General features: G+C 40.3%; 1 protein-coding gene across 1 annotated transcript; it reads right to left on the bottom strand.

The window, feature by feature from the left end:
* Nucleotides 1–1,352: 1,352 nt before the first annotated feature.
* LOC144542953 (uncharacterized) lies at nucleotides 1,353–16,586 on the bottom strand. Its single transcript, XM_078290608.1, has 19 exons — nucleotides 16,572–16,586; nucleotides 15,874–16,069; nucleotides 15,571–15,763; nucleotides 14,095–14,263; nucleotides 12,689–12,779; nucleotides 12,492–12,512; nucleotides 10,835–10,861; nucleotides 10,333–10,470; nucleotides 10,009–10,035; nucleotides 9,608–9,628; nucleotides 9,451–9,492; nucleotides 8,239–8,265; nucleotides 8,027–8,047; nucleotides 7,812–7,856; nucleotides 6,787–6,870; nucleotides 4,027–4,154; nucleotides 3,710–3,875; nucleotides 3,546–3,616; nucleotides 1,353–2,081 (listed from the first exon to the last, which is right to left on the bottom strand). Exons 2-19 carry the CDS (start codon nucleotides 16,067–16,069, stop codon nucleotides 1,863–1,865), a joined length of 1,686 nt encoding a protein of 561 aa, XP_078146734.1. The 5' UTR covers nucleotides 16,572–16,586; the 3' UTR covers nucleotides 1,353–1,862.
* Between the last annotated feature and the right edge of the window lie 457 nt (nucleotides 16,587–17,043).

Raw genomic sequence — 17,043 nt, forward strand, 5'->3', positions numbered from 1 at the left:
GTCACAAGCTATTTTAATGCTTTAGCCCAACTTAATAAAGGCTTTTTTAATAACCAAATCCACTTGAGTGCCTTGGACCTCCTTTTTTACCATTGAAGACTCTGATCCCTGTTACCAAAGAGCACCAGTGGAAGGTACTAGAGACACCCAAGCAGCGCTCCTTTTCTTCTTTTGTTAACCTTTGGCATCATCCACTATCTTCTCAGTCTCTCCCTCTGTCATCATAAGAGAAAATAATTGCCTACAGCGCAACTTTTCTCAGTGAGCTTTGACTAGAGCTGTCTTCTCTCCACAGAAATGTGTTGTGAGTTATGGTAACATGACTTATGATTTTAGTTTCAAGATTTTATTGTGTTTGTCACACACACACTGCTGCTTTGATTTTTAATAACCTTGGGTAAATGTCTAGAATGTACTTTGAGAACCAGTTTGTGCTACTTTGTGGTGTATCTTAGGAAGGGTTTGATTCAGTATTATACCACAGTCATCATGCTATATGGATAAGGAACTACCACTTCTATCCCAGAAACTGATCACCAAGATGGATGAGTGCATCTAAGGTCCTAAACTTCACCACGTAGCTGCAAATAGTCAAGTTGAGAGATGAAAGTTATTCATGTTATTCTCCATACTGAGCAACCTGACCAAAGAAGTCAAGTCATATTGGAGTAGTCTTTTGGTTAAGGTAGTTCATGCATAAACCTCTATCTGCAAACAAGCAACAGGATCCTGCATGGTAGAAATCCTTTGTGTTGAAGTCATGTCTGGACTGATGCCAAATGATTAGTTATTTCATGCCAACACAGCTCAGAGGCAGCAAGGCAGAGCAAAGAAGCAGGATCAGCGATTTCCCAAGTGGATAAATGTGTTAAGATACAAAATATATGTAAGATATATGAAATGGACTTCTCTGGATGGACAGTAATATGTAATCTATTTGTCTGATATGCTTGTTCCATATGAGCCAAATAGAGGTGTTAGACCATCTGGTTCTGGTCATTCAACCATTCTAACCCTAACCCAACATGGCAGGAGAGGCAGAAATGCTGAAACTAGATGAAGGTGTTCAACTGCGTTCAACTTTATGTCGCCTTCTGATGTTTTTTAAATCATGTTTGCAAAGCACTTTGGGTTGCATCATTAGAAATGTGACTATAAATAAGTGTTCTAATTTTATAACACTTCCAGGTTTACAGTAAGTTCTCTAAATAGAGTAATATTGCGTTCCTCTTTCATTTGATATATATATATATATATATATATATATATATATATATATATAATATAGAATATTTATACTGTATATATTACAAGTTGTCTAATACACCAAGAAAATACAAGTGTAAAAATCATTACAATTTCACCTTTATTTGATTTTTATCTCAAAAGCAATGTGTGTATGAAGTATACCATTGATTATTCTTAAAACAGAAGATTTCATTCATTTCTTTCTGTCTTTTACACAAGTCAGCCACCACTCATCTATCATAATGTTTTCACATCCACCAATGTCAACAGATTTGTGTTGTTACATTTTTATCAGCAAAACTGTAGATTACAATGAATAAAATATCAGTGAATCAAACAAACTGCAGTCCTTTCTGTGAGCAGTGTGTAAGAGTCTGTACCTTTTACATTGTGAGAGTGATTACTGGCAAATGTTGTACAGCAAGCTAATTTGAAAAACACCAAAATGAATTAAAAAATTCAACATAAGCTTTTGAAAGAAGTATATGAAAGTATAATATCAGCATCAAAATCATAGTGGTAGAGAGTTCATAAAATCTATGTAACCTTTCTTTGCAGCCCTATGTGATTATTATAGCTAAAAGGTGGTTTCAGGTGAATGTCACCCTCCACAGTTACGCATGCAGCATGCTGAGGCCTTGCACAGTGATGCACAGAGCCAGCAGGAACGATCCTGGTTCGACTCCTGTTTCCACCCACAGCTCAGTCAGCTCTTCCAGCGTCTCACTGGCTGAGCAGAGGATCTCAGCCGCCCAGCTGAACTCTCCGCCATCTTGAAGGGAGAGGGGCAGTGAGCCAGGAGGAGACTGACCGTTCTCCTTCAGGTTGCTCACCTGATAGACAAGAGAGAAAATAATGCAGTTATTGTCCAGTGCAATACAGTGTAAGAAGCAAGTATTTACTTACTCATATGTATAAAGTCATGAATGGCACTGTCCCTGGATATCTCAAATGTCATATTACTATGGTTAATAGTCAACAATACCTGTGCAAACTTTAAAGGAACAATCCACCCTTGGACACTCTGACACAGTTGAATTGATGATGTTGAATGCATTCTACACCTTATTTTGTGATGAAGTGTAATTTACTTTTTTGTTGTATCCACTTTTCCTAAACATGCCTCATCTTCTTCTGCTTCAGTTAGTGATTTCCTAAGTTTCCCAGAATGTTGCCACACCCCTTACTCAAATCCCAACATATCGGCTGCATTGCATTATGGTCTATTGAGGCTACTGTCAGTGGAGAAATTGCTATCTTTGCCTCTTCTACGATGGATTTCTCCCTGTATGATTGTTGAATGTCGGTGCAAAATGGCGAGTCTAGAAAGAAGCCCTTACTCTTTGATTCTGAGGGACTGACACCTGACGTTTACTCTTGATTCAAATTTTCTATTAAACTCCACTGTAGCTGCGCTGGAAATATCTTGAAGTTACCTCACGTCATCCACGTTTGCCAGTTATCCACGGAAATAAGAAAAATACACCGCCGAACAACAAAATGCACCCAGAAATGCAAGGTACATCGCCAATAGCTGTTGTTTCAACAGTGTTAACCTGTTCTTCCCTGCCGGCCCCGCACAAATGCAGGTTGCACGGCCAAGCTTTGTTCAAACCCACAGAACTTTATTTTAAATTCTAGTCAAGATAACAAGTTTTCCAAAGACACCAAATATGTCATGCTACATACAGGGAAATGTGTGTATAATGATGTACAAACATCTAGATTTTTTCCATTTGATGTAATGGTGCAGCCATAAAAACATGGCGTCTTGTATTTGAATATTTCATTCAATATAAGCAGCTAGAGCTTCAAGAAAGTGTTGGAACAGCAGATACAGAATATGGATGTGACATTGTTGTACAGTTAGGACATTTTTCTAACTTTGAAGCTACTTAAGGGGAAATTTAAGGGTAAAATCAGCTAAAGTCAGGGTACAAGGGGTTAAAGTGTTTTGGGGTGGATTTTTCCTTTAAGTCCTGCATAATCTCCAATGTGAAAAGCCTCTTCAGCTCAAAGCTCATTTTGCTTCTCTGGTAGCCATCAATTTGTGGAACTGCCTCTCCCTACAAATCAAGAACTGTCCTACCAAGGCTATGTTTAAAAAGGACCTGAGAACATTACTTTGGAACAAACTGAGCAGAAGCCAGTGTTAAGACAGTTTAACCTGCACTGTGTATATCAAATGATCTTTTGATTGTGAAGTAACACTTCCATTAATTTTTTTCATGTATTTTTCTATTTCGCAAATCAAATCAACAAAGAGAATACTGATGTTGGTAAGAGAATAGACAAACCAGTGTGTTGAGGCTTCTCAGGATGTCAGGACTGCACTTGGTCAGCTCTGATGGGATTAGGTCTGGCAGTGCTGCACAAGAAAACACAAGTTGTTTTGTACATTTGCAATTGATTTGCTCAAAAAGACACAGACACACATATACACATATTGGAGTTGACTCACTGTCCATTGCGCTGACCAGTAGGTGAGCAGCTTTCAGGAGAGAGGGCGGGTCGGTTGAGCTCGCCTCAGTCTGATTGGGTGTGACAGGCCTGAGCAGTTTTACTATATCACAGGCCAACTGTGCCTTTGGGTAGTCAGAAGTGTCACCATTACACCACTTCTCCAGCTGAGAGACAGTGATGAGGGGGTTGCAGGGAGGAAGGATTGGGAGTTTGGAGAACAGAGAGAAAACACAAAGACCATTAGCCCAAGATTTATATCCTTCACCACAGTCGTATACATGATAGAGAGCTATTCTAGGTGAATTTCATTCTTACTGTGTTCTCTAGGTCTGTTAGATCATCTCGGTTGTCCAGAAGCTCACAGAGTGCCTGAACCAAAGCAGACCGGCTTGACTGTGGCAGCTCAGCCAGAGGTTGGAGGATTTCCTCTTTCTTCTGTAACTCTAAAGGTGGCAGAGAGATGTAGCCACCTTTTTAGTACTGAGTATGAATTTGGTATGAAAGCATATGTATAGGCAGGGTCCAAAGGGGGCTTCAATGGATCTGCTTTGGTTGCTTGTTGTGTCTGCCTGGTCAGTTTTCATCTGGAGAGTAGTGAAACGACGTCACTTTACCTTTTCACCCTCTCAGAAAGCACAGTGCCCTCAGAGCGCACTCCACCATCAGCTGAAGAAACTCAACTGAGAAAGCAGCAGAAACTATCACACAAGCAAACGTTGCCAATGGTTGCCCATAGCATTGATAGAGAATTTTATTTTTTGTTCGTTTCAAGGATTCTTTGACAGATTTAACATCTCAATTCTGTGTGTCTGTGTCTGTCATGAAGTTTGAGTCAATAAGTAAGTGAATATAGTGTACATGCAAGGCTTATGTCACCTTTGAATTGGTCTACATGTGTTCAAAGAAATATTATTTGTGCTTCACTTTTGGATATATGGATATATAGTTTACGGTGCTGTTCCATTGTCTTCCTCACAATGTGACCTCAACAATAAAAACTTTATAACACCACAATCATCGCAGTTGCAATCCTGTCAAAAGTAGTTCCATTCTTCCAGAATTGAATGTGAAGAGATCACTGCACGTCTCCAGATAGACTCTCCCACTCTGCCTTAAGTTTTGTGTTTCGTTTTGCCTCTTCACTGCCACCAGAGAGAAGTAACAGTGCACAGTAATGGAAAAAGAGAAGACAGTCCCAGTGAATGCATAATTAGCTGCGTGGTAAAGCCATATTAGGAAAAATTACAATACCCATCTAATTTAAAATGCTGGATTGTGTTAATACAGTCAGTGCAGAAGTATGTCTCTGCAAGTGTTTTTAATTAATTACAATGGCCGCCATGACTCCAGGAGGTAAGGCAAACCTGCAGTAGAACAGACAGTAGTAGCTTCTGACTGTAGCAAATACACCAGTGGGTTCACGAGTCGCGAACGAGAGCTGTGTGAGTGAGAGCTGGTTGGAGAAATTCAGCTGCGAGTCACGCATGCGCCAAAAGCATTAAGCAGCAGAGGCAAACAGGCTCTTCCTCTCAACTCGCGAGTCGTGAACGATGAACTACTGAATGAGTGAGTGGTGGCATGGCAGGTCCGGGCTAACCCTGTAGTGTGCAGTGCAGCTCAGTTGTGATTTGTGAACGAGTTTTGAGAATGAGGTTTACACTACAACCAAATAAGCAGTCAGAGAAATTATATATGTAATTTTACTAACTAATTGACTGACTGACTAATTCACTTTGCATTCGTTTTTCACAAACTCAGTCATGTTAGAGAAAATTCAGTCCAGTCATTTTGGCTACATCCTAAACTAAACTACTGTGTGTATCCTAATCATCTCTGTGCCATTATCAATTATCATAATCTATTTTGTTTGCATAGTTTTGAAAATAAACACTTTTATTTCTTTTACTTATTGTGTTTTACTGCTTTTGAGTAGGCTACAGTCAGACAGCCTTACCATTCAAATGCTAAAATGTCTGTTTGCCAGTAGAGCTGAAGCAATAAGGGAATTTGTTTCTTCTATTCCACACGGTTTTATTGATTGAATCAACACATTTCTCATTGATTCAAAGACACTCTGTGTTTCCACTTTTATGAATAGGCTGCCCTCTAGCGGTACTGGATAGACACTACATCATTAATGAATGAGAATCATGTGGAGCCAACCCACTCTTGTGACCCTCGGTCATTGTTCAGTCTTCCCTCTCACCTACGCATAATGGCCAACTGAATCAAATGATCGAAAGACTCAGTTGAACAAATCTTTTCACTGAGTCACTCATAAAGATCTGACTCTTGTAAAAGAGCCGAACCTTTCATCACTACCTGCAACAAGACTTTGTCAGAAGTCTAGCCGCAGCATTCTGCACCAGCTGCAGTCAGCGGCTTGACTGAGGCATGAGAACAGGGCGTCGCAGTAGTCCAGGCGTGACGACACAAAGGTGTGGATCATTTTCTCATTCACAGTGTCTGACAGGACTGGTCTAATTCTAGCGATATTCCTAAGTTTGCTCACATATTGATCAAAATTCATGTATTGGTCAAAGATAGCACCATGATTCTTGGAAGTGGATTTGACCTTTTTAGCCCAATAGACTGACAGATGTTACTGGTCTGGGCCTATATCAAGAACTTCTGTTTTTTTCAGAATTTTTCAGAGTTTGGACCAAGAATCGACCCCTGGGGCACCCCACATGTTAGAGAGGCTGACGATGACACAAACTCACCAATAGAAACAAGAAATTTTCTATTAGTTAGACATGATGAAAATCAAATAAGAGCAGACCCAGATTTGCCAATCCAGTCCCAAAGCCAGTCAATCAAGATGGTATGATCAATTGTATCAAAAGTGAAGCTTGTAAATGCAGTGAAGCTGCATGTACAAGGATGTGGATTGGAAGAAGCATAGTGATTCCCTCCCTGCATGTCATGGTAAAAAACGATTTTCATCATTTCAGAAGGATGTAGTTTAGGAGGTCAGGGCAAAACGGATGGAAAGGGTACCCGTATTGCTTGAGCCCCTGTCCGTCTAAATGTGTGCCCGCGTGCGCACGCACCCACACACACACACACACTCACCATCTTGCACTTGACGCAGAGTTTTTAAGGAATTCTGGGATGTGTTGTCCAATATTTCTGGTTCAATTTTCAACGTCAGTGTTCCTATAAGAGGAGAAGAACTTGAGCAAACGACTGAAAACTAACAAACCACTAGGGCTGCCCCCTAATAGTCGACTAAACATTAGTCGATGAGAAGAGTCTTAGTCGACCAAGTTTTCATTGGTCAGTTAGTCACAGGAAAAAAAAACAAAAAACAACCTCAAACTCCAGGGTTGCCAACTTTGGGTACCTGGCTGGAGTGAGATTTTGATGCCATCAAACTACAAAGCAAGGAATCTCTGTCTGTCTGTATGTATGTATGTGTGTGTGTGTGTGTGTGTGTGTGTGTGTGTAGGTGTGTGTGTGTGTGTGTGTGTGTGTGTGTTTGCGTGTCCTTCACATATCTCGACAACCGTTCGTCCGATCTACTTCACACTTGGCGGGTGTATTTCACCGGTGTTTCTGACCGCAAGTAGCCGCCACTTGGGTGTGTTTTTAAAAAAAATATATATTTAAATAATTAAATTAATATAATAAACGTGCAACGACTAGTCGACTAATGGCTTGAACTAACGACTACTAGTCGACGAGGAAAATCTTTGGTCGGGGGCAGCCCTACAAACCACTGAGTCAAAAATGAAGAAAACATCCCCCAAGGTCAGGATCCTGCCTGTATGTGCACCAATACACTCTGGCCTACAGACTATGATTACCATTGTTTGTGTTTAGGAGAAGAAAACTAGATAATTACTGGAATTACGGGTTATATATGAATTTTAATGTCAAACAAGAATGGAAGACTTGATGGAAAGGTTTGAATAGATTTGTATATCTAGACTTTAATGTGTCACAAATAACCAGAAAAAAAAAACATGGCAGTACAACAAGCACAAATGATGAATGATGAATCTCTTTTAGTGATGATAAAATAGATATTACTGATTAATTAGATTTTACTGCATGCATTCCACACAAAAAATCAAAAGCAGTAACTGAATCCATACTTATCTCTCTATCCTCAGTAATGTCTGGCTGTAGCTCCAGCTCCACTACAATAACATATACAGAACACGCACGCACGCACACATGCACACATGCACACACACACACACACACACACACACAATTTCCAGGATTTCTCAATGTTTTAAGATATTTACCTATAGATGTTGAATACTTAGTGTGTGTTATGTGTTCTGCTGTGTTCCACTCTACTTACTTGTCATTGGCATACCACACACTGTTACACACACACAGAGAGAGAGAGGATAACATTGAAATTGTGAAAGAAGATAATGTAAGTTAGGGTTAGGGTTAGGGTTTAATTGCTAATCTCACTTGTTATCAATCAGTTTTAATGAAGTCAAACAACAATGACTTGATAAAAAGGGAGAATTTTATTTGTGTGTTGTTGTGTTTCTCTGTACTTACTTTCCATTAGCATGTAGCCTTTGTGCACTGTTACACAGAGAGACAGAGAGAGAGAGAGAGAGAGAGAGAGAGAGAGAGAGAGCGAAAGAGAGAGAGAGAGGGAGGGAGATGGTAAAGTGGAAATTGTGAATTAATGGCTAATCTTACTCCTTATCAGTTGTAATGAAGTCAAGCAAGAATGGAAGACTTGATGGAAAGGAAGATTTAGCTTTGAATCTGTCTAACCCTGGCAGGGCACCAAGCTTTAAATATACACACACATAGACACACACACACACACACACACACACGCACACACACACGCACACAGAAAAGAAAACATAAACTGGATTTGTTAATGATGAATCAGTCAACAACAACATGTACTGGTGATTATTAAAGGATAATTGTGGTTATTTTCAATCTGGGCCTTATTTTCCTCATTTTTGCCATCATGATGATTGATTGTGTTCAAAATTTCACCACTTACTTCACTGTAGAGATTTCATACCTCCAGATCGCTTGCTGCCAGTTTTCTGCTGTGTTCAAGTCATGTTGGAAGAAGCGGAAGAACAGGATTTTGTTGCTTCAGTTTGGAAGCATTCTTTACGCATTTTACTTGTTGGAACGCCCACTTCCAAAATCATTTGTATTTATGAATTTAAAAATCAGACATTAATGAACTACAGCAGATATTTCTCACTTTTTGTGAGTGTGATTGATTCCATTAATGTGAATACAACTTTGTGTTTTTTTGTCATTTTTCCAACATCAGTGGATTTGCTGCTATTTTTTACCACTTGTGTTGACACACTTACACAATTTGTGATGCCAGGTGGGAGATATCAGAGCCTACCAAAATGACCACTTATCCTACTTGTAATTAACACTAGAAGGTTGATGTGATGTCTTTTTCAGTTGATACTTCCTATTTACTGAACATCCGATGAAGGCAGCATCAACGGTCTACTTGCCAATGAGCTCACTAGTTAAAATAACATGCCTAATAGGCTACTGCAACATATGCAAGTTTCACATAATGGATAATCGCGCTCCCAGTGACCAGTATGAACTCTCTATAGTGAAGTAAATGATGAAATCAATCATCATGATGATAAAAACTAGGAAAATAAGGCCCAGGTTGAAATAACTGGAATTATCTTTTAATCTTGTGATAAAATAGATGTTTTACTGTATGCATAAAAAAAAAAACATCAGTGACTGAGTACATACTTATCTTGTGAGGAACACCAGATGGATGTAGCACCTGTTCTGCTATACACACACACACACACAATTTCTAAGATTTCTCAATGTTTTAAGGTATTTACTTATAGATGTTGAATACTTAGTGTGTGTTATGTGTTCTGCTGTGTTCCACTGTACTTACTTGTCATTGGCATACCACACACTGTTACACAGAGATAGAGAGAGAGAGAGAGAGAGAGAGAGAGAGAGAGAGAGAGAGAGAGAGAGAGAGAGAGAGAGAGGATAACATTGCAATTGTGAATTTCATATCAATCAGTTTTATGAAGTCAAACAACAATGGAAGACTTGATGGAAAGGGAGATTTGTATTTCTATTTATAGTCTGTCACAAATTAAGCGAAAATGCCTGGCAGTATACCAAGCTTTAAACACACTCATCCTCTCTCTCTCTCTCTCTCTCTCTCTCTCACTCACACACACACACACACACACACTTCCCAAGGAATTCTCAGTGTTTTATAAATATTTACTTACAGATGTTGAATAGTTTGTGTGTTGTGTTCTGCTGTTTCTCTGTACTTACTTTCCATTAGCATGTAGCCTTTGTGCACTGTTACACAGAGAGACAGAGAGAGAGAGACACAGAGAGAGAGAGAGAGAGAGAGAGAGAGAGAGAGAAGATAACATTGAAATTGTGAATTAATTGCTAATCTCACTTGTTAATTGACCAGTTTTAATGAAGTCAAACAACAATGGAAGACGGAGAATGGAGATTTGTATTTCTATTCATAGTATTCATACTCACACAACCCCCCCACTCCCCTCCCTCCACACACATGCATGCACGCAGCCGCGCGCACACACACACACACACACACTTTAAATTTATGATGCCTTTACTGCTTACGCTGCCGGTGGAGAATGGGATGTGACGCGGCTCGCTCGCCCGCTCCATAGGTGGGATGTGGGGTGGTGCTAGATGGAGGAGAGCTTCTCCCCAGGGCCTGGCCGGAGGTTTCATCATACCTCATGCTGTACCACTCCTCTGTTTCTCACAGTGCAGAGTGTAAAAAAAACAACATAAAGCATACATAACTGGAGACGCATGCAGGGGCCGCTCTGATAGGGGGTTGTCCACACATCTCTTCCTCTTTCAAGCGCTCTTTTCTTCTCTATCATGTGATTGTGTGATTCATCTCTCTCTCTCTTTCTTTCTCACTCACACACACTCTCTCCCTCTCTGCTTTCTTCTTTCTTCATCATCCTTTTGTTGCCTGTGTCCCACACCCTCCCTGTTTTTATTGTATACCTGTTTTTGTATACCTTTTCTGTCCCACTTTCTGCCCCTCCCCCTCCTCCTCACACACACACACACACACAATTTTGTTGATTATAGATGCTGTACTTACTTGTTTCTACCAAAGACCTGCTGGATGCTATTACACACACGCAGAGAGAGAGAGAGAGAGAGAGAGAGAGAGAGAGAGAGAGAGAAGATAACATTGAAATTGTGAATTAATTGCTAATCTCACTTGTTAATTGATCAGTTTTAATGAAGTCAAACAACAAACAACAAAATTGAAATTGTGAATTTATTACCTTTGCCAAGGAGGTTATGCTTTCGCTCCTGTTATTTTGTCTGTCTGTCAGCAGGATAAACTTTTGAAAGGATTTCCATGAAATTTGGTAGATAGGCCTTGGGACAAGATTAGATTTTTGTGGTGATCCAGATCTGGCATTTCCGCCATGACACAATTGAAATGAAACTAATAGTGATGGAGACTAAGAGTGCGTTCAGACCGCCGTCAACTCGATCAACAACTCACCGGAAGTCCATTCAGCCAATCAACCTGACAGACTCGGCCAACATTCCATTCCAGCCGTCAACCGTCTGGTCGGCTGGGAAAACCTGATCAAAGCTGAACTTTCGATGGTTATTGACCATCTACAGCCAATCAGATTTCTGTGCCTACTCTTTCCTACCAACATGACGACAATTTCATAAATAAACCTTCCGCCTCATAAGAAAAAATGGATGATGAGAAGTTGATCACCGTGATCCGGAGTTTTCCTGCACTATATAATCATTACTTACAGTAAAAGAGTAGGCTACAGGAATAAAACACTTAAAACAATGCGTGGAGATCAGTGGGCTCCATTGTTGGTGTGGTAAGTTTTTGTGTGCTAACTTTAGGAGGGAAAAATGTAATTAGAGCTGAAATATGACATTTTACTATGTGATTATATAACATTACAGTCTGTGAGCTAACATCAAGATGCACAAGTTATTCTTTGATAGCAAAACAAAATACACTTATGAATTACATTTTCATGAGACTATATAGAATTAATAATAATTATATTTCTCTGTGGGATGTTATCCTAATCAAAAGTTTGTTGCTGCACAGACCAAAGTCGGGAACTCGAGCACCACGCACAATGTATCAAAACTGGTCAACCCATCAACCACGCTGATGGCAGTGTGAACTCAGTGTAAGTGTTGCAGGTTGTTGTTTGACTTCAAATTGTTCAGCATTGGTGGTGGTTTAGGCTCTCCTTCAAGTTTCTAATATATTCTGATGAAGACAACAACAACAGCTTTTGATGGAGGGCGATGATCTCAGCAGACAAACTAGACACTCAGTAGAGCACATACCTCCGCCAACGCTATGCATTTGTCAATATATGCCAGTTCCACATGTCAGATTTTCACCAAAAGTTAATAATTTCTTCCTGCGTGAATCCGTTCGGAACTTATATGCCTTTTAATGAGAAGCCATGCCCACCGTCACGCCTCCCTTTGACCAATCAGTGTGAAAAGTTCATCAGTTTTGCCTTGCCCCATGACCAAACTTTCCACAAAGTTTCATGCAAATTCATTCATAGCTTTTGGAGTTATCCTGCAGGCAAACAGACAGACAGACGGAACGGGCCGAAAACATAACCCCTGTCCAGGTAACTATAAACACAATGCAGGCAGTATAAAGTGGCATGGAGTTTTCCAGCTTTCAGTACACACTTGAGACATACTTATCATTTGCCTAATATGTGTAAAGAATGACTTACGCCGAGGTGATATGATGATTCCTGAACACACACACACACACACAAGAAGAAGAGAAGGAGTCAATGAAATGAATGATGTAACCCCAACCAACAAGAGCTACAAGTGTTAGATTGTACATACAGCTCTGATCAAACACAGGCACCAGTACATGCACACACACACACACACACACACGCATAAACTTTTCTCCCCTTACTTGTCTCTTCAACTGCTACATTCGTGAGGCTGTAAGCAACAACAGCTCTTTCTGGGACCGTACAGGACTCGTCTTTCTTAATTTTGCCTTTCTGAAACAAATATAATGGAAATGAACAGCATAACCAAACCATCATTGTGCCCAACCTGTTATGTTTAACCCTTCTATCTTTCTCTCTCTCTTCTTTATCCCTGTTACTCTCTCTCTCTCTTTCTCTGAGGATACTAAGCATGGCTAACAACATAATGATATTATGAGGCAATGTGCTACTTAGTCAGGTCATCTAAATAGAAAAAGACCCGAATTGCCCGATGACACAGCGGGTCAAGCAAGAGCTGTGTCCGCACACTTTGGAAAAGCGGGGGGGGATAGCCAAACGGAATCCTATTCGTAGACCCTCACTTGAAAAGCAAAGCAGGAATTTCCTGTTTCCACTGGGACGATAAGCATCTTATCGTGGTGAACCAGTCACCAGGCTGATTCCAAAAGGTTTTTTTTTTTTCTTTTTTTTTAGTGTAAGCATGTGCAATAGTCACATATCTTCTGTTTTCTTGGGTACAAAGAAATAACTGGAATATAGACCTCTGTCTCTGTCCTCAGGACGAACTATAGCCTCTTTCTGTAATTACCTGTGAAAGAGCGGTTATGCTCTCTTGCGAGGTCATGAACGACTCTCTCATTCTGTTGAGTGGAGGTGGAACACAACCAAACTGGAGTACATAACCCAGTCGAAGCGTTCAGTACATCCATTCTGTTAAAACACATCGGCTCCGCCACTCCTATGAGAGGGCGAGCGCTTAACTGTGAAGCGGAGGCTAGAAACCGTTTGTACATGACATCTGCGCCAACTTCTCCACAGGCTGATCAGCAGCGGAGAGGTCACGCCACAGTCGTCTATGGGAGACGACTGTTTGGTATTGTTGTGGATGAGGACCATGTTTCATGGAAATGATATATAAAGTTGTTACAATTTCAGATATGCTTAGTAATAGATTCAACGTCAACGTCATTTACGGTGATTATACTAATGTCTCAAAATGAATGTGGCAATGATTTGTTGATGTTAAAATATGACACATAGCACCTTTAAGATGTGTCATGGCGGTGTTGTAGTTGCAGTTTATTTAGTGCAAAGGCAGGTCTGATCAGTGCTGACAGTGAATCTGGAGAGGAACAGTTTTGTGATGCCATATCTTGCAGTTGAGCCTGCTGCAGGTGTTGTGCACCTAATTCAATGAAACATCTGTGATGGGATAATCCCAACATGCCTGTGCTCGCTCACCCCCAGTCCTCTCAAAAATATATTTCTATTGAAAAGTTCTCCTCTATTTCTCTCTATCTATGTATTTCACTCTCTCTTTATGTACAGTAGGTTATCTCTCTCTGACCCACACACAAACACTTACCAGGAAAACTCCTACAATTTTCTTCAGTGTTCCCCCTAAGCTGCCTTCCATCTCTGTGGATCCTGAAAGCGTGACAGGGCTGGAAGTGTAGATGATTTTATTGACAGCAGCCAGCACCTCCCCCTCTTCCAGTTTGGGCAGTAACATCTCGTTTATATCGTTTTTCTTCCTGGGAAGAGAAAGCACCAGAGGTGTGACCAAGTCAACTTTGCTCGAGTCCCAAGTAATAATAACCTTTATTTGTATAGCACTTTTCATACACAACATGCAGCTCAAAGTGCTTTACATCATTAGAAGGCAGCTAAAAGACAGATAAAATGATAAAATTCATATAAGAGAACAAGCAAAATGCATTGCATTAAAAGAATCAAATCAAGTAAAATAGAAAGATAAAAGAACACAACAAATACTCCCACTTTTAGATGCACATTGTGAGTGAACCCATATGTTTTTCTTTAATTTTCTTTTCCCCTGTCCTTCCTGATTCTACTCTTGATCTGATATTTACGTCAGATCTCACTGCCTCAGGCAGACCAGAATCATAGATTCTCCTCTTGGTCAAAAACCTCACCATCCACAGATGAGAATCATATAGGGTAAAGCTCTGTCCCCCCCACATATAGTGTTCACTCATGTGCAAGTTCTTTTGGATCCCGTCAAGCATTACCCGGACAAGACGAATGGAAATTCGTACTTGCCCGTGTCAGCTCTGTTGGGATCCTGAACAGAAACAGTTAAAATGAAGGCTATTTAAAAGCTAAGCTGAAAAGATACGTTTTTAGCAGTCGTTTGAAAATGCTTACAGAGCCCGCCTCTCTAATATTCTTTAGTAAGTCTCAAGTCAAGTCCCAAGTCTAAATGTAGATTACCAAGTCAAGTCCAAGTCAAGTCCATGTCATTAATGTCAAGGCTCAAGTCTAAATGTCCAGAATCAATTTAATATCTTAAAGAAAACTAAATATCTAGGACTTTTCAATGCAATATGGTTTTAATAGGATAAAAACTTGGTAAGAGCATCATGAGTTTGATTTCTATAATCAGTTTCAGCCTGAGCAGGGGAAGGGCAAGAGATGACATTTAAATGTAGTTATAATAAAATCTGTGATCATTTTGTAAGCACCATTATGTGTTTTTCCCTGTTTAGTATTTAGTATAATAGAGACCAAACACCTAACTCTGTTGTGTTCTACTCTATTACTGTTACTATTCTAGATTAATTGAGACCCTTTAAAGTGTGGCCCCAGAATTTAGCTTCCTCAAATTATGACAGGGTTACTCACTTCAAACAAATATTCTCAACTATGTTACAGTGTAGCCCTTTGATGGACTGGCAATCTGTCCAGGGTGTTGCCCTGTCATTTGCTCAATGCATGCTGGGATAGGCTCCAGCCTCCCGTGATCCTGAATAAGCGGGTACAGAAAATGTATGGATGTTACAATGTCTGGAGTCAGATAGATAGATAGATAAATAGATACCTGTCACTACAGCGTTTCATCACATTTTTGATGTCTACCGTGTCTATCTTCAGTGTGAACGATTGTCTTTTTGTCACTGTTCCCTCTGCCTTGCTGCCTACTGACCCGGCAGCAATGTTTACTGCTGTACCAGCACCCAGCTCTGTCAGTGAAGTTTGACTATAATCCATTATTACTGGGCCACATTTGACATCTGGGCAGAGAGAAAAGGGAAGAGAGAGGGGTGGAGGTTACATTTTTATACACAGTTTGCATTATGTGTGTGTAGTGTGTGTGTGTGTGTGTGTGTGTGTGTCTGAGTACCTTCAGGGAGGATTGGGATATCCAGGAGGTCAAGAAGGGTGTAGTCCATGACCGTGTATTTAGTGGAAAAAAAATTATTTTCCTTTTTTATGACCAGTGTCAGGGGCGCCAGTGTCGTGCTGTCGATTACACTTTTAACACTGATAAGATTTGGGTCCACTTGATTCACCAACTTCCTTGTTGCTTTAGCAAACATCTCCAGGTGACAAAACACAATTCAAAGAGAGTGAAACACACCGATACCTTTCCCTCTTGCCACACACACACAGCCCATTTAGCATGATTTCACAATGTTTACAGATACATGTTTAACAGTTGCATGTGTACATGGCTGTAGACCAACATGGCTCTATTCTAACCTGCCCTTGATCCTATTAAATTAATTCATCAACTTTTCATATCATGATTTCTCTCTTGACTGTTACTAAACTCTACTGATACGGAAACTCCTCTTATGTGGAGATGATGCACAGATTATGCCAGCATCAAAGAAAAGTTATAGGCAAAAAGTTGGATTGTTGGAAGTTGTCTTAATTTAAAGTCAGTGTCCTCAAACTGTCTACAGACATTGTTATTACAAACATGCCTTTATGTCTGCATATCATTAATTCAAATGCATTGTATCACAAAGATAAAATACCATTGTGATATTTAGATTATCTAAAGCATAGAGTTATAGTATGGGTATCATGCCTCACCTTGTTGAATGTTGAAGTCAAACCAAAGTTTTAAAATGAAAAGCTTGCAGTCGAAGATGTGTTAATATCCAGTATATCCAGTGTGTGTGTTCTGGCATGCACCACTTTTTTGTCTGTACATGAACTGTTAGAGCTGCACAACTGTCCCTAAATCTAATTCTACTAGAACTTGGTCCTTGGTCCCTACCCGGGGATGCGCGCGCGGGGATGCGCGCGCCACAACTACGTGCAGACTTCCGGGGATGCGCGCGCCACAACTCCGCGCAGACTTGCCAAAAAGGCGCATAAACAGCGTAAATTTGTGAAAATGGAAAAATGAGCTCCGTCAGTCCCTGCCTATGCCAATGATCAATGGCCATGTGCAGTTTCAGATTGATCGGCCAACCCGTTGAGGAGCAAAATGGATGCAGACAGACAGACGGACAGAGATTTCCTCATTTATAGTAGTAGGATTTTAGTAGGATAAACAGAA

The sequence above is a fragment of the Centroberyx gerrardi genome, chromosome 19 (assembly GCF_048128805.1).
Source record: "Centroberyx gerrardi isolate f3 chromosome 19, fCenGer3.hap1.cur.20231027, whole genome shotgun sequence".
Taxonomy (NCBI): domain Eukaryota; kingdom Metazoa; phylum Chordata; class Actinopteri; order Beryciformes; family Berycidae; genus Centroberyx; species Centroberyx gerrardi.

Bases quoted from the DNA above. Each gene is read 5' to 3' on its own strand.
- LOC144542953 (XM_078290608.1), bottom strand. From the start codon at position 16,069: ATGTTTGCTAAAGCAACAAGGAAGTTGGTGAATCAAGTGGACCCAAAT. The intron at 15,764-15,873 runs GTACTCAGACAC...CTCTCTGCCCAG, and splicing joins TATCCCAATCCTCCCTGAAG to ATGTCAAATGTGGCCCAGTA. The intron at 10,036-10,332 runs GTAAGCAGTAAA...TCTGTGTAACAG, and splicing joins TCCCATTCTCCACCGGCAGC to TGCACAAAGGCTACATGCTA.